We start from the raw sequence: 23,197 nt of genomic DNA on the forward strand, positions 1-23,197 counted from the left end.
GGTAAAACAGTAACTAATAAGGCTAGGATCATGAAGATAAAACAGTACTAATAAGGCTAGGATCATGAAGATAAAACAGTACTAATAAGGCTATAGGATCATGAAGGTAAAACAGTACTAATAAGGCTAGGATCATGAAGATAAAACAGTACTAATAAGGTTATAGGATCATGAAGATAAAACAGTACTAATAAGGCTAGGATCATGAAGATAAAACAGTACTAATAAGGCTAAGATCATGAAGGTAAAACAGTACTAATAAGGCTAGGATCATGAAGGTTTGATTTGATTTGTTGTTTTCCGCCACACTCAACAATTTTTATACGCCCGTCTTAAGACGGGACGTATTATGGTATGGCGTTCATGTCTGTCTGTCCGTCCGTCTGTTAGCTTTTTCGTGTCCGACCCGTAACTTAAATACTACAAGGCCTAGAATCATCAAACTTTGTCTGTAGATACATCTTGGGTAGAAGGTGTGTCGCACATTAAAACCAGGTCACTGTGACTTTTCATTAAGAAGATATGGCCATATATGGCAAAAACTTGTCCGGCTCATAACTTGAAAACTATTAGACCTAGAATCACCAAAATTGGTCAACTAATGCATCTTGCAGGTAGAAGGTGTGTCGCATCCTACTTTAAGGTCACTGTGACATTTAATTAAGGTGATATAAAAAAAAAAATGTTTTAATGGGTACAATCTATACTGTTAACAATATGTGACGGGCGTATCAATTGTGCCGTGGCGGTGCACTTTATTGAAAAAATTACAGGTTGTTGAACTTGGTCCATTTTGAGGAAATTTCGATTTTTAAGCTAAGACCCTTTGTTCATATGAAAGTTTGTCACAGCCTCATGATGGCTGATACTGCCTGAAGCAAAGTTATACAAATTATGGCACAAGAAAAACACCCCATGTAAGCATTTCACGGGCGTATTATGTACCGTTTGCGGTACTCTTGTTCAGTTATATGGTGGCGCCCAGTTTTTTGTTGGTGGAAGAGAGAACCCAGATACAATGCACCTGGGAAGAGACCACCGACCTTCCGAAAGTAAACTGGGAAACTTTCTCACTTACCGGCGCGAGCAGGATTCGAACCCGCGCCGACAGAGGTGAGAGGCCGTGTGATTTTGAGCGCGATGCTCTAACCACTCAGCCACGGAGGCCCTGTTGGATCATGAAGGTAAAACAGTACTAATAAGGCTAGGATCATGAAGATAAAACAGTACTAATAAGGCTAGGATCATGAAGATAAAACAGTACTAATAAGGCTATAGGATCATGAAGATAAAACTACTAATAAGGCTAGGATCATGAAGGTAAAACAGTACTAATAAGACTAGGATCATGAAGGTAAAACAGTACTAATAAGGCTAGGATCATGAAGATAAAACAGTACTAATAAGACTAGGATCATGAAGATAAAACAGTACTAATAAGACTAGGATCATGAAGGTAAAACAGTACTAATAAGGTTAGGATCATGAAGGTAAAACAGTACTAATAAGGTTAGGATCATGAAGGTAAAACAGTACTAATAAGGTTTGAGGATCTTTAACTTGGTGTACATGTTCTCCACAGTGCTGTTGCCATGGATATAGTTGAAATAAATTTGCTTCTTTACTTCTGTAGATCTTTCTTTCATTTGATATTTAACAAAGCCTGTGAGAACTAACATTTTATTTATATTCTCCAATTGGATAAAGTGTTAATATAAGAACACTTTCAGAGCCTTTCTTGGACCAAAGAATGGTTTATTTGTATATTAATCCTTTCCAGCATGACTACTGAATATCCGGGTTTATTGGACAGGTGTATTTTGCAGGGTGAGCATTGCTCATGTTGAAAAAAAATATATTGCTTGAATTTTTAATGACGTTTTAAAGTTTCCATTTATACATTTACCAGGTAATAGAAAACATCTTTGTATTCTCTTGGCTTTCAAAAAAACTAAGTTAATCTCTAAAATTCCTTGTATTTGTAATATTTTATAAAACTCAGTCTCTCCAACAGCGGACAGTAAGATGTTGAAGATTAATGTTTATTGATTGTTTATGTCACTGACCCGGTCCACTTATGTCATATCTGTCAGCAACAATAGTCCCACCTTATACTAATGGTAGCACCAAATACAAAAGTAATTTTCAAAAGAAAAATTCATGAAGAGATGTTGAGGGTGAACATCCAGTCAAGAGCTTGTTTATTCAGCAGAGAACTTAATTGTTGCTAGAATCTTATCATTAACTGCTGGGTATGGCAGACAGTACAGACGGATCTGCCATCTGGTGACACCTGGAACAATCCACTCAAACACAATGACCTATACACATTTCTTGAACAGTATTGATATTCTCAAGGTAGCATGCCCATCTTGTCAAACAAGGTCAAATAACTCCATTCTAATCCCCATCTCACTACAAAACAAATAATCTCAATCCTATCCCCACCCATCACAAAAGCAAGCACTCCCAGTCCCATCCCCACTCCACACCAAAACAAACATTTCCAATCCTGTCCCCACCATGCCCTGAAACAAACACCCTCAATCTTATCACCACCCCATTCAAAGAAAACACCACCACACTATCCTGTCCACACACACTAAAGAATAGACACTCCATTCCATCCCCATTCCAAAACAAACACTCCCAATCCCATCCCCACCCCACCCAATCCCGAGGGGATTCGGGTTATAATAGGTCTTCATTACCCTTTGCTTGTTGTAAGAGATGACTAAATGGGGCCATTCTTTGGAGAAGACCGCAAAAACTGAGGCCCCGTGTCACAGCAGGTGTGGCATGATAAAGATCCCTCCCCGCAGCTCAAAGGCCATAAACGTCAAGCATAGGCCTAAATTTGCAGCCCTTCATCGGCATTGATGACGTTTCCATAGTATTGAGTGAAATATTTCTCGAGAGGGACGTTGAACAATATTCAATCAATCAACCACCCCACCCAAAAACAAACACCCCTAATCCTGTCCCCACCACACTCAAACACAAAGTTCTCAATCCCATCATCACCATACCCCAAAACAAAAACTTCCATTCCCACCCCACCTACAAATAAACACCCCATTTCCACCCCACCAACAAATAAACACCCCATTCCCATCCACAAAAACAAACCCCCAATCCTGTCCCCACCACACTCAAACACAAAGTTCTCAATCCCATCATCACCACACCCAAAAACAAACACCCCTAATCAGTAAGTTTCCCCACCCCACCCAAAAACAAACACCCCTGATCCTGTCCCCACCACACTCAAACACAAAGTTCTCAATCCCATCATCACCACACCCAAAAACAAACACCCCTAATCAGTAAGTTTCCCCACCACACCCCAAAACAAACACCCCCAATCAGTAAGTTTCCCCACCACACCCAAAAATAAACATCCCATTCCATTCCCTACCAAAAACAAACACCCCTAATCCCATCCCCATCATCACCAAAAAACCAGTTTGCAATTGTTCTCCCCCCGGTGATAATATTTGTAAGAACTGAGTGAACAATATGCTGGGGACCATGTTGGATTTCAAGTTTTTAGAATGAAACCGTTTCTGAGTGAGCTTAAACAATGTATTAAAAAGTTTCATTCATTTTTTTATGCCCCCGCCACGAAGTGGTCGGGGCATATGGTTTTACCCACAAGTCTATCCTTCTGCAACACCCAGTTTTTTCTAAATGCCTTGAGATATTGAATTGATTTTTTGTAAGCAGGTGTATATTGACGAGTTACAGATGAAGTTTGGGTTTTGTTCCGGTTTATTGATTTCTGATGGACTTGTGCCCCTTTAACTTAGAAAAATTGCTGTTACGATCAGTTTTCCAAACTTTTTTTCTAAATTCTTTGAGATATTGATCTGATTTTTGTATGCAGGTTTATATTGATGAGTTGCAGTTTGAGTTTGGTTCCAGTTCATTGATTTTTGATGGTGTTGTACACTGTCCCTTTAATGTAGAAAAAATAATGTTAGGACCAGTTTTCCGGACTTTTTTTCTAATTGATGAGTTACAAATTGAGTTTGAGTTTTGTTCCAATTTGTTGATGTTTGATGGAGTTGTGTCCCTTTAACTTCGGAAAATTACTGTTAGGACCTGTTTTCCAGACTTTTTTTTAGGTCACCTGAGTAAACTATTGCAATTGGTTTTCGACTCCGTCGTCGTGCATTAACAATTGAACATTTTTAACTTCTTCTAAATAACTACCAGTCTAATTCTTTTCAAATTTGGTATGAAGCATCATTGGGACAAGGGGGACATAAACATGCATGCCAACTTTCCCGATTTGTGCGGGATTCTCCCGATTTGAAGCAGTTGAAAAGGCAAATCCCGATATCCCGATCGGGATTGCAAAAATACCCCGAAATCCCGATTTTCTAAAAATATCTCCCGTTTTACGACAACAAACCCCCCATTTCCAACCGGAATTTGAAATCCCGCGTCATTTCTGAACTGGCCTGATCAGAAATCGGGACAATAGTCAGCCATTGCTGTGTACCTGTGTCGCATGGTATCGGGGTGGTGTAATTTACCTGGTCTGCCTGTGTCGGGGTGCTTATCGGACAGTGCGAAGCATGTTTTGATAGTAATTAATCGGGAAGACGGATTTCAAATTGACATATCCTTTACACAAACGTGAATGGAGGATTGACAACGATGATAGTGTCACCACCAAACAATCGGACATTCCCGATTTTTGCCTCTCGCTGACAGCATCCAAAATATTTAATAAGGTACGTCAAATATATATATATTTTCCAACTATAATAATATAGGCTATCTGAATATATCTGTCTATTGTGATGTATTATATAGTCTATATAGTGTAGTATTCAATAGACTTTGTGATGCGTAATTCACACAAGTCTGTACTGAATTTTATATTAGCAAGTAGCCTTAATTTACAAGTAAAAACGTATATTTTGATGTGTTTTTTTCCTGGTAATTATTTCAGATGTCATGGGTGCAAAGGTTTTGTTCGCCAACTTCATAGCAGGGCAGATCACTCCTTTTCTGGTTGCAATGCAGATTGTTCCTGACCCGCAGACTCTACAAGCCAAGCAAGATCGCCTTTGTAGTCGTACCTAAATGCATGTGCTTTAATTTAAATTTAGATATATAGACCAGTCAATGTTTAGATGGTGTAAAAGGATGCAACTTTAAGTATCATTTGATAATATGTATGTGACTTGTTGTTGGAGAGGATTTTTTGCTGAATATTTTAATAAAATACTTATTTTAAAGGTTTTTTCTTTTTTCTTTTTTTAGTTTTGTTAAAGTTAATGGTCAAACACACTTGATGTTGTGTTAATATATGATACATGTACAATGATTAGATTGATATTTTATTTGAAAAGACAAATATTTATTTTCATGGTAAAATGTCGTGAATTTTGAGCGTTGAAAAAAGGTCGTCGCGCGCAAAATCCCCCATGGGGATTTTTGAAAGTTGGCATGTATGCATAAATTGTAAATTTCAGAACTCCAGCACCCCTGGGGCCCTAGGGGTGGGGCAAAAACTGCCCAAAATTAACCAATATTCAAAAATCTTCTTCTCAAGAACCACACACATGTAAGAAAAACTAAATACATAGTGATGTAGAGCAGGCCTTCAAGGCCTCTACCAAAATTGTAAATTTCATAATCTCTGGGGTAGGGGTTCTGACCCCAGGGTGGGGCCAAACTTGTTATATAGTGTTTATGTGTAAAACACTTAAATTACATCTTCTTTAATGTTATTGATACTAAATTGAAAGTAAATAGATATTTAGAAAGAACAGGTAGTCCTTTACCAAAATTTTTAACTTCTTGATAACTATCATTTCAATTAATTCTTTTCAAATTTGGTATGAAACATATTTGGAACAAGGGGAACAGAAATTGTAAATTTCAGGATTCCTGCACCCCTGGGGCCTTAGGGGCAGGGCAAAAACTGCCCAAAAATGACAAATTTTCAAAAATCTTCTTCTCAAGAACCACACATATGTAAGAAAAACTAAATGCATAGTGATGTAGAGCAGGATTTTTTTTTTAGCCAGCTAGTCTACCAAAATTGTAAATTTCATGATCCCCAGGGTAGGAGCTCTGACCCCAGAGTGGGGCCAAACTTGTTATATAGTATTTATGTGTAAAACACTTAAATAACATTTTCCTTAGTGCTTTTGATACTAAATTGAAACTAAATGGATAGGTAGTCTTTCACCAAAATTGTAAATTTGATTTTCCCCAGAGTAAGGGTTTTGACCCCAGGGTGGGGCCAAACTTAGTATATAGTATTTATGTGCAAGTTTGCTGATACTGTATAAAATCTAAATGCATATTTAGGAATAGAAGAAAAGGATATACAAAAAATGGTGAATTTCACAACCCAGACTTTAGGATGAGTTTAAATTAGTCATATCTTTTGATGTTTTAATGTTAATACACCTATTATTTAAAGCCTTTCATCAGTGTATGCACTTTTGAGGGCGCATGCAGTGAAGTTTTAAGAACACATATCTTGTTTTATACTGTTGCTAAACATTAGAATTTAGCTTAGATATTCAGAACAGGAAATTTTTTCTAGATTTCATAGCCCATATGGAAGTTTAATATAGTGATACTTTTTCACTAGTATTCAGGTGACCGATAAGGCCTGTGGGCCTCTTGTTCTATTTTACACCTTAAGATATTGAATTGTTTTTAGCAAATCTCTGCTTTTAAATTGGCAGAGGATGGGCGTCCGGGCGGGCGGCGTCCACAATTAGCTTGTCCGGTCTCTAACTTTCATACTTTTTGGTGCATCTATGTGAGACTTACATAACATGATCACATCCAAAAGAGGAAGGTTCCTTATTATTTTGAGGTCCAAAGGTCAAGGTCTCTTTTTCACTATATACTGTAGATTTGAGCTTGCCTCTAACTTTTATACATGTACTTGTTGGTGCATGTTTATCAAACTTCAAATCCTGATGACATTCAAGATTCATGTTGCTTTTGAAATCCAAGGCCAAAGGTCAAGGTCATTATCACACTAAATACCTATTGCGGTCATTCAAAGCTTCATACTTATAAACTATATTAAATACGTGCATGTTTTTACTTTGTGAATGCAAGCGTGCATAACTTTCCAATCTGCAACTCAGCCATAAGCACCTTTGATGCATTTTAGCAATTTTTTTTTATGCAGGTGTATATTGATGAGTTACAGATCGAGTTTGAGTATCGTTCCGGTTCATTAATTTTGGATGGTGTTGTGCCCCTGTAACATAGAAAACTTTATTTATTTGACTGTTAAAGCATATATATAAAGGATTGTTGTTGAGTTCGTAACTATTACAGTCTGAATATTACATTTGATGCTATATTAAGTCTAATACTTTGATGGATGTCCTACCTTTGATTTTATACTGCAGGCGGGGGCATTCTTGTCGTGCCGACACATCTAGTTTCTCAAAATGGTCACTGTATACAAATATTATGATCTTATTGTTTGTGTTTTTAGATGAGAAAAAATATATTTATTTTTTCACTTCTTCTGCAGACGTGAATTTTAGTGGTTTGTATTGAAAATACATGCATGTGCTTTTTGTGATTCTAGTTTTTGCATAATGAGGTTGCAATATTCTCATGGATGATGTAGGCATTATTTTACACAACGGATTCTTTTTCACAGTAATGATGATATATTAGACATTATTTTACACAATGGATTCTTTTTCACGTACGGTATAACGACGAATATTTAAAGCAAAGTTTTGCAAAATGATTATACTAAGCTTGCTGGCAGAAAAGAAGTTGTACTGTATTGCAGTGATTGTTGTCATGAGCTGATTTCTTTTTTGTTGTACATTATTGTGAAGACACATAGCTGATACATTATATGGATAGGTGATATAATATATCTGTTGTTGCATTGTAAAGATATACATTTGGATTAGAACTGAGCAAGCTTATCAGGTGGGCTGGGGCAGAAATCCAGCACAAGATAAAAGTAATGTTACCATGGGATCTCTCACATAGAGGTTATTTTAATTAATCAGTGGGATTAAAACAGAATTATTTAACTATATGACCTAAACTTACACTTCAAGGAACTTAACTCACTGTTGTACAACGAACTGTACTAAAAAAAGATATTGGTTTCCAAAAAAGATTCTGGCATGAATTATTGAAAGACCTTAGGATAGAATTGTAAAATAGAAGATTAAGAGGTTAGAGAATTCTTTGGTCGGCATGCATGGACTGTGTTATTCCCTGTAATTTCCCTTACCTATAAACCCCTTTTAATTACAAGATTCTCATTGACTTCAAATGTCTAAACAATTATGTAACAAGGAGTTTTGTTTTTATGCAGTAGGGAACTAATTCTCAGTATTTTTTTGGTCGTACAAATTAAAAAATAAGATTAACTTATTGGATGGTGGTGATATGTGATCAAATTCCAAAGGAGTTCTAAAAAAAATTCTTCATGATTTTACATTAAAATTGCAAATTATAGCTTTAAGTAGGCAAACTTTTAAATTCTTACCACTACAACTTGATCAAGTTTTCATTCATGAGAGCTTACAAATAAGTTAGTATAGTATTGCCTTGGTATCTAGCCACTCGTTATATCGTCACCCCCGCGCGCACTGTCATTGATTGTGTATATATATAGAACGGATATTCCATACATGCGAAAAAACCCAATTTAACAATCATTTCAAAGCTGTGAGTTTTCGGATCTAAATATGGGGCTTTATCGCAATTCACCTTTGAATTAGAACACTTTGGCCGATATAGTATTGCGTTGTGTGACGACACAATTGAATCTGTTTGTAATACAATTGCGAAATACAACAGAAACTCTCATTGGTCCATATGTATAAGTCCGCCCAAATTCCCTTATACGGGAGTAGTCAGCATTTGAAAACATGACGGCCAGATGCTAGATGGAAAAAAACTTCAAAGGAAGAAAAAGAGAAAGTAATGTATTCTTGTGTTGTTGTCTCATAGCTTTAATATAAAAAAATTCCTCACATATTTTCCTACTATACTTGTGTCCAAACATACCTTCAAATATTTATTAAAACCCCAAAACTCGATCACAGCCTTTGATGATTTCGTTCGTAGACGTAGCCATGTTAGGTAGCCAGTCAATTCGAATCCCGGTTCATTTCCATACTGGCACAATAGCGTCTAGATGTGTACTAATACCCCACAAATACTTTAGCTAAATAGTTTAGATAATATACCACCCCAGTCCCATTAAATGATAATTATTCAAATAGCTAAACTCACGGCAATGCGGCTTTCATTAGTCATGAGCGGCCGCGCCGGCCGGTCTCCATCTAATGGGCTTATGTAGCATTTTCGTTAATCAAGAGCTTATTTTACCTTTACAAAAACTGGTACAAAAAATGTTTTAATTTCTATTAATTATTCGTGTTGATAATAAATGAAGAGCGAATACACAACTTACAACCGATTTTATGAATAGATACCAATAGCAAGAGTTCGAATTGACCGGCTTAGCCTAACATGGCTACGTCAACAAACGAAATCATTTGAAGCTGCGAGTTTTCGGGTCGTGTGTGGCTTTAATGAAAATTTGAAGGTATGTTTGGACACAAGTATATAGTAGGAAAATATGTTAAGATTTTTTTATATTGAGTTTATGAGACAGCAACACAAGAATACACCGATTTCAGGCCTCAACCGTCCGCAGCTTTTTGTGACCCGTAAATCGAAGGTTTTTATAAGAGGTGGATCTTTTCAGAGAGCTATGTACATTTCTCCAGCTACACTGACTCCGCTCGAGAAAGTGGGCGGGCTGTAATCGGCCAATGAAAACTCTTGTTGTATTACATCAAACATGTCATTCAAATTGTTCAATAGTCTCATTCAATTGTGTCGTCACACAACGCAATACTATATCGGGGAAAAGCGTTCTAATTCAAAGGTGAATTGCGATAATGCATATTTGAAGGTATGTTGGGACACAAGTATAGTAGGAAAATGTGTTAAGAATTTTTTTATATTTATGAGGCAGCATGCAACACAAGAATACAACGATATCAGGCCTCAACCGTGCGCAGCTTTTTGTGCGCCGTAAATCGAAGGTTTTTATAAGGGGTGGATCTGTAGCTCTCTGTTCCGTCCCAATAGTTTTGTAGAGAGATACATTTCTGCAGCTAGCCCAATCCCTCATCTACGCTTTTTAGCTCACCTGAACCGAAGGTTCAAGTGAGCTTTTCTGATAGTTTTTTGTCCGTCGTCTGTCCGTCTGTCTGTCTGTTAAACTTTTCACATTTTCGACTTCTTCTCCAGAACTACTGGGCCAATTTCAACCAAACATGGCCAAAAGCATCATTGGGTGAAGGGCTTTCTAGTTTGTTCAAATGAAGGGCCATGTCCCTTTCAAAGGGGAGATAATCACAAAAATGCAAAAATAGGGTGGGGTCATTTAAAAATCTTCTTCTCAAGAACCACTGGGCCAGAAGAGCTGAAATTTACCTGAAAGCTTCCTGACATATTGCAGATTCAAGTTTGTTCAAATCATGGCCCCCGGTGGTAGGATGGGGCCACAAGGGGGGATCAAAGTTTTACATACAAATATATAGGAAAAAACTTTTAAAATCTTCTTTTCAAGAACCACTAAGCCAGAAAAGCTGAGATTTACATGAAAGCTTCCTGACATAATGCAGATTCAAGTTTGTTCAAATCATGGGCTCCGGGGGTTGGATGGGGCCACAATAGGGGATCAAAGTTTTACATACAAATATATAGGAAAAATCTTTAAAAATCTTCTTCTCAAGAACCACTGAGTCAGAAAAGCTGATTTTTACATGAAAACTTTCTGACATAGTGCAGATTCAAGTTTGTTCAAATCATGGCCCCCGGGGATAGGATGGGGCCCCAAGGGGAGATCAAAGTTTTGCACACAAATATATAGGAAAAATCTTCAAATATCTTCTTCTCGTGAACCATTGGGCCAAAGAAGTTGACATTTACATGAAAGCTTTCTGACATGTGTAGATTCAAGTTTGCAAAGGGTAGTTTGGGCCATAATAGGGACTAAGGTTTTACATGCAAATATACATGGAAAGTCTTCAGATATGGGCCAAGGTGACTCAGGTGAGCGATGTGGCCCATGGGCCTCTTGTTTCATTATCCATTGATACCATGCATATTTGAGATATAGCATAACGCCATCCAAATCATTTTGAAACTCTAAAAAGTCAGTGTCAACAATCTCCATGTAAAATCTTTTATCACTGCACAACTCGACTGCCACGCCCCTCTGTAGAAGAAATTCCATACAAACGAAAGAAAGTACTGTAAATATATAACCTCTATCATATCTTGTATATAAATTTCTTATGGCAAGACATTTCATTTCATATCATGTCCTTTGACCATGTGACCTTGAACTCTGAGTTTGACCTGCTTTTAAGAAAACATAACCTTATTGATAATTAAATATATCAGGAACTATTTTAGAAAGGGCTTTATATTTTGTATATAGATTCTTTATGGCAAGGTGATTGTGACACAATGGTGTTTAATCTTTTGACGTTTGAGTTTGACTTACTTTAGATAAACCTGACTTTAATTTGATATCTCCTGAACTATTTAATTTTGTATATAAATTCTTTATGGCAAGACCTTGTACTATAGTGTTGATCTAAGCTGAACAATGGCAGGGCCAAGGTGGCACAGGTGAGTGATGTTGGCCCATGGGCCTCTTGTTTGTGATATCTATGATATGTAACAGTTAATTTAAGAGACACACATGTGGTTATCTGGAAGCAAACAGGTTTAGATATATGGTAATGCAAAATGTGAATTGTGAAACTTTGTTTATGAAGCTATGCAAGTTCCGAGTCATTAAGGTGGGGATTCAGATGTACATAATATTACTGTTCAAATGCTCTTCAAGACTATAATCTTAGCATGCAATTGATGCCTGCATAGTGATGATACAGATGAATTCAGTACCATATATTATCATATTCCATGCTGCAGTTGTTGAAGTCTGTCATTTAAAGAATGAAATAGAACCATAAATACTGCATGAAGCTGATCAATCGCTACATCTTCCAATGTGATAATGAGAATTGAATTCTGTTGATACAGATTGTTTGGAAAATATGAAATTCACTTTTTTGAGGGGGGATTCATTGAAATACAATGTGGCACTTGAATGCACAGAAATACACAGAATACATTGCAATCAATGGATCTCAATGTTTAGAAGGGCAGATACTGAATATAACTAGGATTAAACAAGAACAGGTTAGAAAAAGTCAAGTGCAGGATCTTAAATAAATCAAATTTCCTAGTGATTCGTTCTCCGCCTTTGATCAGCTGTGAATGAACTGGGAAATGAGCTGTAAACATGTTCCACATGCCCTCTTGTTATGACTGCACTGAGAACTTAGTGGTACCACAAGTTACAAGCAGCCATGCACTCACACATAGACCTTCCTCTGCCATCTTTATTGAAGGAATTAAGGTTATTCCTTGTTTAAACAATTGGGTGTTATTTTCTTCATTACAAAATTGGTGAATCTGTGTGTTCACAGACAGTGCAGTCATTCACATCACTGGCCTGAGACTCCCAGGTCAAAGTTTGATTGCCTGTCAGTAAACATGCAGCTCTATGTCAGTCATTATCAGCAAAATCCATATACTGACTTGATGTGCATTGTCAGTCCTCTAGGGGGTGGACATCGTGGCCCATACTCCTCTTAATAATATTATTTTGATAACTTATTTGCATAATTATTTTTGTCACTTTCAGTTCAATGTCGGAGAGGTTGCAAAATTCAGAGTGTTCAAATCTACCCAAGCTTCTACCAACTTGATTGTCTTTTATCAGGTAAAGTATCATGAACAATAGTGAAGTTGAGCAATCACATGTAACAGTAATAAAAAGTAGGTTATTTCATTCAACAATGACAAAAACTGGGGACTATCACATGTAACAGTAATAAAAAGTAGATTATTTCATATAACAATGACAAAAAGCGGGGACTATTAAATATGTTACAGTAATAAAAAGTAAGTTATTTCATTCAACAATGACAAAAAGCGGGGACTATTACATGTACATGTTACAGTAATAAAAAGTAGGTTATTTCATTCAACAATGACAAAAAGCGGGGACTATTACATGTTACAGTAATAAAAAGTAGGTTATTTCATTCAACAATGACAACAAGTGGGTTACTAAGCTGTAACATTAATAGAATTTGGAACCATCTGTTTTCTTAACCCCCCCCCCCCCCCTCTCTCTCTCTCTCTCTCTCTCTCTCTCTCTCTCTCTCTCTCTCTCTCTCTCTCTTAAATCCCATGTGCCTTAATTCAGCTGATGTTTTTTCCCCTTTTTTTAGCAGTGAGCTTTTCTGATTGCCGGTTGTTTTCCATCTGTCTGTCTATATACACTTTTTACATTTTTGACTTCTTCTCCAGAACCACTGGGCCAATTTCAACCAAACTTAGCCAAAAGCATCCTTGGGTGAAGGGCTTTCAATTTATTCAAATAAAGGGCCATGTCCCTTTCAAAGGGGAGATAATCACAAAAATGCAAAAATAGGGTGGGGTCATTTAAAAATCTTCTTCTCAAGAACGACTGAGCCAGAAAAGCTAATATTTACATGACAGCTTCCTGACATAGTGCAGATTCAAGTTTGTTAACATCATGGCCCTCAGGGGTTGGATGGGGCCACAAAGGGGGATCAAAGTTTTGCATAGAAATATATAGGGAAAATCTTTTCAAGAACCACTGAGCCAAGGAAGTGGAAATTTACATGAAAGCTTCCTAACATAGTGCAGATTAAAGTCTGTTCAAATCATGACCCCTGAGGATAGGATGGGGCCACAATAGGGGATCAAAGTTTTACATACAAATATATAGGGAAAGTCATTAAAAATCTTCTTCTGAAAAATCACTGGGCCAGAAAAGTTTACATTCACATGAAAGCTTCCTGACATAGTCCACATTCCTATTTTGAAAAAATCATGGCCCCCGGGAGTAGGTTGGGACCACAATAGGGATCAAAGTTTTACATGCAAATATATACGAAAAATCTTTAAATATGAGCCAAGGTGACTCAGGTGAGGGGTGTGGCCCATGGCCCTCTTTGTTTTCTCTGGATATAATATTAATGTATATCTGATGGACCAGTATGTGCACAAAAAGAAAAAAGTAAAGAATTTGGGGTATCACAGGTGACAATAATGAAAGTGGGATATCAGTCACATATAACACTAATAAAAAGTAAAAAAGGGGGTTACAAGCTGTAACACTAATAGAATTTGGGGTATCACAGGTAACAATAATGAAAGTGGGGTATCACATAAAATACTAGCTGTAACATTCATAGAATTTGGGGTATCACATGTGACATTAATTTAAAAAAAAGGGGGGGGGATATCACATTTAGCACTAATAACAGGAAGGGGACGTATTACATGTAATGCTGATGAAAACTTAGATAAAAGGTGTAATGTTAATAAATAGTTGGGTGTCAGAAAAGTGGGGAATCACATATAGGAGTAGTGAAAGTGGTTACAACATGTAACACTTAGGTATACAAATATTGACTGGGGTGGAGGACAACATTGATTATGTTTGGCCCCAAGGTACGAAATATTTCCCGACAACGAGTGGAGGGCAATATTTTTGTCATGAGGGGGCTAACATAATCAATTTTGCCCGAAAACAGTCAATACTTGTTTTGTTATATGAAAAACAAAACATATTTAATCAATAAAATAGTATTTTGTTATCATTCATAAGCATTCAACATACAAGCTAGTCATTGGAAGCAAATTCCTCTAAATAAGGTCAATAGTTTGAAATCCTGATCATTAAAAACATCATTACATTTGATTTTCATAAAGTGTTTCTGCAGTCCATATCAGATTGAAATAAGAGATTTCAAATAAAATTGTCCATCGTTCTTCCTCGGATTGGCCTAAGATTTCCTTTAAAAATCATTTAATCTTTCATTCAATTCTTTTCCCGAATTTTTCAATGATTATGCATAGCGATCTGTCTTCTAGCTAGCTTCGAATTATATTTACTGACATCGATATGACGTGGGTGGTGTTCTTGCTATTTCTATCCTCTAACAGTTGTTCAATTGCCTTGATTGCTTTGCATATTTCTTAGTTTTTGAGTCGACTCCAGGTGTAGTGAGCTACACCTTGGCATCTGGCCCATCCTGCGGAGTTGCCGCTTCACTACCACCTTCATACGCAACTGAATATATAGTTTGACTGGCAGTGTATGTTAATTGATTTGTTAAATGAAATCATTGTCGTGCACATAAAATTCTTAGTAATGTCAATGGAACACACACATTGTTTGTAAAAGAATGTTAAAATATTTTAGAATCGAGCATCGATAGGAAGTTTGCAACTGAATACAGTAGGGAGAAGATGAGACTGCGAATATGAAAGCGGACTGACTGCATGTCTTTCATTGAGTTTTAAGATTTGTTAACATGGTTGATAAAGTTATGTATGATATATTCAAATTTTAGCCAAACGATAATGGTGAAAGATTTACGAAGTCTATCGAAATCATAATATTTTTAATCGCTCATGAATATAAGAAGGGGGAGGGTTATTTTTGATGAATAAAGAATTCGTATTGCTTTATATATTGCTTTTAACTTTCTGTAAAAATAAATGATATGGCGATTCTTGAACTAATATTCTAATAGAATTCTGATGAAAATATTTGAAATGTATTAATGAATTCTATATTTGCTTTGTGTAAATAAATAAACAACGAACGAGTTAACATTATTTACATACGCATGTGGTAAACTTCAGATAAACCACAGGATCTAAGTTTGTTTTGGGCCCAAACTCTGTGATTACAATAAATATAGAAAGTGGTCTAACTGACCTAGATAAAAAAAACTACCTGCACTCGTTTCAAATGCCTAAAAAATCTGAAACTAGCTGCGGTATGCTTAATTTGCCGTTTTCCTTGCATAGGTTAATGTTTTAACTACTTTCATGCCAAATTTCAAGCCACAGGTTCTTAAAATAACAGAGATTACATGTATATATACATCATCGTTCTCTCGATTTCATATGTTTATTTTTACTAGGACATTTACTGGTCCAGGTCCTGAGTGGTTTCTCGTCTATGTCAACAGCAAAATTCAGCTATAGTGTGGAAGGTTTCGGACTTATCAATTAAAATTTCACATCAATTATACGCTACTTACTTTCTGATACTTTGATAATGTTCTTCATTCGTTACGCGACTCGTTTTTTCCTCAACAGCATCAACTGTTGACAAAATCTGCCATTTTAATAAAAGCAATAGATACCTGATACATGTATACTTACTAGTAAAATCTCAAATACCTTAAAATTGATCAAAACATTATATTCTTGTGATATTGCACATAGAGAAGGAAATTGAATTGAATCATGCAGTTTTTGGCATTCTTAATTTTTTGTTTTCATTCATTTAAATTATTTTTACCCATTTTCCCCTTCTTTAAAGTTTTAGGTATTTCGGGTCTTTAAAGCGTTTCTCAAAATGGCAGTTAGATCAAGTCCGGAGTTGATGTTTTGTAAAATAAGCGACCCAGATACGACGAACATAGCAAATTTTATTAAAGAATGAAGTAAGTAGCCATCGATGTGAAATTTTAATTGACAGGTCTGAAATCTTCCACACTATAGTCTGAATTTTGCTGCTGTCATTGGCAAGAAACCACTCGGTGACCTAGCTGGACCAGTATATGTCCTAGTAAAAATAAACATGTGAAATGGAGAGAACGATGACGTATATCTGTTATTTTCATAACCTGTGGCTTGAAATTTAGCATGTGAGTAGTTAAAACCGGTAAATTATGCATTTTTCTGATGTTTTAGGCACAAATTAGGACCCCAGACCCCCTTCCGCTTTTTCTATCTCTGTAGAATCATGTCTGCTATATAGAGAATGTAGAGAATATTCTTTACTGAATATAACAATAAGATATAGGTCACCATGTGACAAATTGTATATTACATGGTACAAGCTTCAGAGAACCATTAGTCGAGGAATGTTCTAAGAACTGTGTTGAGTCTGAGATGCATTTATTCAAGGTTTTCTACATTATATTCAAGACATGTTAATTCATCATTTATAAGATGTTCATTTGTCTGTGTAGGTTTTCAGTAGAGGGCTGTCCCTGGCCAATGGTATGGTAGACTTTGGACAGGGTAATACCTCCACCCTCTCTGTGACAACCACACGGGCGATGTCTCCCATGGCAGCAGTGGTAGTGTACGCTGTATCCAATGGCTACGTGATAACATCGATGCAGAAAATCAAAATTAACCTCAACTTAAATTCCCAGGTAACTGGAGAGTTGAAGCAAATATGAGAATTACTAATAGCTATAGGGACTACTAACTGTTGCTGCATATCTGATTCAAATTAATAGGAATGTATCAATCAGACCCAGTGTGTTAATTCTGGATTGCTGGAATCAAGATTACATTGAATGCTATTTAGGGTAGAGTCAGTGTAGACTGCTACAAGTACCTAGCGAATGCAGGAAACAATGAAGCAGCAAGCTCACTTCTAGACTGCTACAAGTACCTAGCGAATTCAGGAAACAATGAAGCAGCTAGCTCACTTCTAGACGTCTGCTGCTGTAACACAATATGTGGAAATTCGACATCATTCAGAGACGATATTATTCACCAGTGATGTATGAATGATCAGTGATTGTATATCTAGGCATGTAATAATACAGTCTAAGATATCATTACTCAAATACACAAATGTGGATGGAAATTTACTTCGTCTGCTTGTTATCAAAACAACTGTAATCATGAGTCTGATGTCCAGCATCCTCAAGATTTTGGCCTTTAAAAGTAGATAGAGGCTAATAAAAATAAGATCACATTGATCAAAACAGCTGATCACCTTAAATTCTTTTAAAATACTGACGGAATTTCTTTTAAGTAATAGAGATCATTCAATAACACCCCCCTCCCCTTGAACTTGATATTTATATTTATCTGAATATTTGATATCAGTATTAATGCTGCTTTGAAAAGAAAACATGTGATTTTGATTAGGCCCAACTGGGACTCTGTAGAAAATCAAATGACTTCATACTGTACTGAAAGAATTTCCCCACTTGTAAGGCAAAATGACGTCCGGCGTCATCTTGATATTGATTTAGACCTATATAAAGTCTCATTTTTATTATGTGTCAGTTTTCTATATACGCTATAGTTGAAGTTATTGATGTTTTAAAATGTTTATAAGTGATGTTTAAATATATTACAAATTACAAGTACTATTTTGTGTGTGTGCAGGTATGAAATTCTAGGTTTTTATTCAAAGAGGAATAACTCTAATATTAGTCACTCAAACACTTCTCGGTTGATTTTAATGTCAGCAACATAGTTGCCAAAATTAAGGTCGTAGAATTTGTTTCTAGGGTAATTTTTAAAGGACACATCTCGTGTTTTTAAACTTTTTAATTTTTTCAGCAAAATTAATTCATTTCATGCCTAAAACTACTTTACATGTGTTTTAAAAGAAACAGTTTGCGTAGTTTTCGAGTTTGATTGCGATGAAATTCAAATCTTGCGATATGCATATTTTCTTCGATATTTTACGCGCCATTATCTGTGACGTCATATGCGACCTCGAGCGAGAAGATTTGAAAACATTTGTTAGCCATTTCATAAACAGATTAGATTTAATTGACAAACAAACAATTATCACATTAACGGCTTGTAAATAACACTGCATTGGGGTGTTGTGTGCCGTTTAAGGGTGTACTTGCTGTCAGTAGAGATGATTTGGACTGTGTTTTTTTCAATTTTCGAAGGAAGGTATGAGGGACAAGACGTGAATATTTTTTGTTGGCACAACGACTTTGCCATAAAAAAAAACCCAGTAGAATTTGTCCCTATACTTTTTCAAACAAGCTCTTGGACAAAGACGTATATAAACTGCGAGAAAATGGTTCTATCGAAGCTTCGCACTGTTACATATAGGCCTACCGCATATGCTTTCCGTTCTGCTCTCAAATTCAATACACACTCGCACCAACTGACCTTCACCTTGTAACACCATATAGGCAGAACTTTGCTAGCAGTGTCTACCAACTGGTAGTTTTAAAAAAGAAATTTAAAGATAAAAGATAATAGAACTTTCAATTATAAATAATAAAATATGATATTTCCCAACTTTGAATTGAATTATAATGCTTTCATTTTTTTTTTTTAAAGGAACGCGTACGTGTTTACAACAACAGCACGCCGCGCTCCCACTTCCTAAGTAACAATGTGTAGATAACAAAAAATAATGATTAATAAAATTGAGCTTGAATAATATAATTTAAAAGTATTGTGATTTTCACAATAACTTTGATCATTTTTATTATTTTTTTTTTTCCCGAAATGCACCCGTGACGGTAGGCCTAGTTGTCAATGCTACATGTACGTAATCGTATTATAATTTAGGCCTATCTAACTTCTCCAAAAATAAATTTAATAATAATTGCTCTGTTTATTTTTTGAAAAGCAACAACGCTAATTACAGTTGTTTACAGAAATGGCATTACCAAATAGTGTTTAGACAGTGATCCCATGTAAACATTATTTACTCGCAAATTTATGCAGATTTCATACTCGCTTTCCTCGCTACATTTGGGTCGCTATTTGTATGCACTGGTGGCTAAAAGATATAAGACTCGGGAAATTTGTCAACATCGAAATAAATGTTATCCATGGTAAATAAATTAGGCCCCTAAAACCCGAGTTTTTAAAAATATCTAACACTACTATTACAACAAGTTGATCGACGAAGGTCGCATATGACGTCACTGTACCACGTGACTACCTATCTAATTAACTAGGCTTTTTGAAATCGGGGCTTAGATTTAAGTCCATATTGTGGCTAATTATCGCAATACTTCAGTGAACGAACTATTACAATTAATTTCTATAAGCATAAGGAAGACAAAATGCATATAATTCTGTATACTTTGAAAACACGAGATGTGTCCTTTAATGTATAGTGAAAAATTAATCAATTTGAAAATTCTCAATATGGCATCACAGGGCATAAGAAAAACATGCACATACATGCATTATCAGACAAAATAACATTTGTTCCACACATCTACACATCCTATACTAACATCCAAAAACAGGTTTCATCTCAATCCCTTGAACAGTTTCTGAGAACACTCGAGGACAAAAAAGACACAAGGAAAAGGGAAAAAAATAATATAAAAAGAAACAGTAAAAACGATATCTTCCCAAACTTTGTTGGGGAACATGATGAGAAACAGAGTAAAACCAATATGTTCTCAAACTCCATAATAAGAAATATGAGAGGAAAATATTGGTATGAGTAGCCACTAACTATCTAGGTAATTCCACCCAGTGGTTGTAAAAAGCTTAAAACCCCAAGGAAGTGTCTTTTTAGCAGCCCTCGGTTGAATTGCCTTTTATTTCATAGCTAACTCATAAGAGAGTCTCATAATCTTCCCATTCTCTTTTGGCTCGTTAATGCTATAGATGTGGGAGTCCATTCATTTTCACTGTGTCCATCTGTTTGTAAAGTAACAATATTTTTTACACTAATTCCAGAATAGATTTAGAATGAAGTGAAATTCACTTACCATCATATCAACATCTGATTGAAAGTGGCATTCAGATTTCTAATTAAATCAATTTCCGTCTGTTTCCCGGCACTATCAATTAGTAATTTTGGGTTCATAGAAGGCAATTAGCTAAGAATATTAGTAATTTTTTGTGTGTAAATATGAAATACATAGGCATACCAGGCACAAGTTATTATCACAGTCATTATCATCACAGTCATTATCATCACAGTCATTATCATCACAGACATTATCATCACAGACATTATCATCAGTCATTATCATCACAGTCATTATCATCACAGTCATTATCATCACAGTCATTATCATCACAGTTATTATCATCACAGTCATTATCATCACAGTCATTATCATCACAGTCATTATCATATTCATTATCACCACAGACATTATCACCACAGTCATTATCATCACAGTCATTATCATCACAGTCATTATCATAGTCATTATCATCACAGTCATTATCATCACAGTCATTATCACCACAGTCGTTATCATCACAGTCATTATCATCACAGTCATTATCATCACAGTCATTATCAACACAGTCATTATCATCACAGTCATTATCATCACAGTCATTATCACCACAGTCATTATCATCACAGTCATTATCACCACAGTTATTATCAACACAGTCATTATCATCACAGTCATTATCATCACAGTCATTATCATCACAATCATTATCATCACAGTCATTATCATCACAGTCATTATCAACACAGTTATTATCATCACAGTCATTATCATCAAAGTTATTATCATCACAGACATTATCATCACAGTTATTATCAACACAGTCATTATCATCACAGTCATTATCATCACAGTCATTATCATCACAGTTATTATCAACACAGTTATTATCATCACAGTCATTATCATCACAGTCATTATCATCACAGTCATTATCATCACAGTTATTATCAACACAGTTATTATCATCACAGTCATTATCATCACAGTCATTATCATCACAGTCATTTTCATCACAGTCATTATCATCACAGTCATTATCATCACAGTCATTATCATCACAGACATTATCAACACAGTTATTATCAACACAGTTATTATCATCACAGTCATTATCATCACAGTTATTATCATCACAGTTATTATCATCACAGTCATTATCACCACAGTCATTATCATCACAGTCATTATCATAGTCATTATCATCACAGTCATTATCATCACAGTCATTATCATAGTCATTATCATCACAGTCATTATCATAGTCATTATCATCACAGTCATTATCATCACAGTCATTATCATCACAGTCATTATCATCACAGTCATTATCATCACAGTCATTATCACCACAGTCATTATCACCACAGTTATTATCACCACAGTCATTATCATCACAGTCATTATCATCACAGTCATTATCAACACAGTTATTATCATCACAGTCATTATCATCAAAGTCATTATCATCACAGACATTATCATCACAGTTATTATCAACACAGTTATTATCATCACAGTCATTATCATCACAGTCATTATCATCACAGTCATTATCATCACAGTCATTATCATCACAGTCATTATCATAGTCATTATCACCACAGTCATTATCATCACAGTCATTATCACAGTTATTATCACCACAGTCATTATCATCACAGTCATTATCATCACAGTCATTATCAACACAGTTATTATCATCACAGTCATTATCATCAAAGTTATTATCATCACAGTCATTATCATCACAGTCATTATCATCACAGTCATTATCATCACAGTCATTATCATCACAGTCATTTTCATCACAGTCATTATCATCACAGTCATTATCATCACAGACATTATCAACACAGTCATTATCACCACAGTTATTATCATCACAGTCATTATCATCACAGTCGTTATCATCACAGTCATTACCATCACAGTCATTATCATCACAGTCATTATCATCACAGTCATTATCATCACAGTCATTATCATAGTCATTATCATCACAGTCATTATCATCACAGTCATTATCATCACAGTCATTATCATCACAGTCATTATCACCACAGTTATTATCATCACAGTCATTATCATCACAGTCATTATCATAGTCATTATCACCACAGTCATTATCATAACAGTTATTATCATCACAGTCATTATCACCACAGTCATTATCATCACAGTCATTATCATCACAGTCATTATCATAGTCATTATCATCACAGTCATTATCATAGTCATTATCATCACAGTCATTATCATCACAGTCATCATCATCACAGTCATTATCATCACAGACATTATCATCACAGTCATTATCATCACAGACATTATCAACACAGTCATTATCACCACAGTTATTATCATCACAGTCATTATCATCACAGTCATTATCACCACAGTCATTATCACAGTCATTATCATCACAGTCATTATCACCACAGTCATTATCACCACAGTTATTATCACCACAGTCATTATCATCACAGTCATTATCATCACAGTCATTATCAACACAGTTATTATCATCACAGTCATTATCATCAAAGTTATTATCATCACAGACA

The 23,197-nt window shown here is 35.6% G+C and overlaps 1 protein-coding gene across 1 annotated transcript in view; it reads left to right on the plus strand.

Moving 5' to 3' along the window:
* Nucleotides 1-23,197, plus strand: part of LOC125677249 (CD109 antigen-like) — a 291,878-nt gene that overhangs the window by 209,530 nt on the left and 59,151 nt on the right. Inside the window, exons 17-18 of the mRNA XM_048915256.2 lie at nucleotides 12,776-12,853; nucleotides 17,163-17,351. Of these exons, the coding sequence (XP_048771213.2) occupies nucleotides 12,776-12,853; nucleotides 17,163-17,351 (267 nt within the window). The remainder of the gene's footprint in view (nucleotides 1-12,775; nucleotides 12,854-17,162; nucleotides 17,352-23,197) is intronic.

This window comes from Ostrea edulis, chromosome 1 (genome assembly GCF_947568905.1).
Source record: "Ostrea edulis chromosome 1, xbOstEdul1.1, whole genome shotgun sequence".
Lineage (NCBI taxonomy): Eukaryota > Metazoa > Mollusca > Bivalvia > Ostreida > Ostreidae > Ostrea > Ostrea edulis.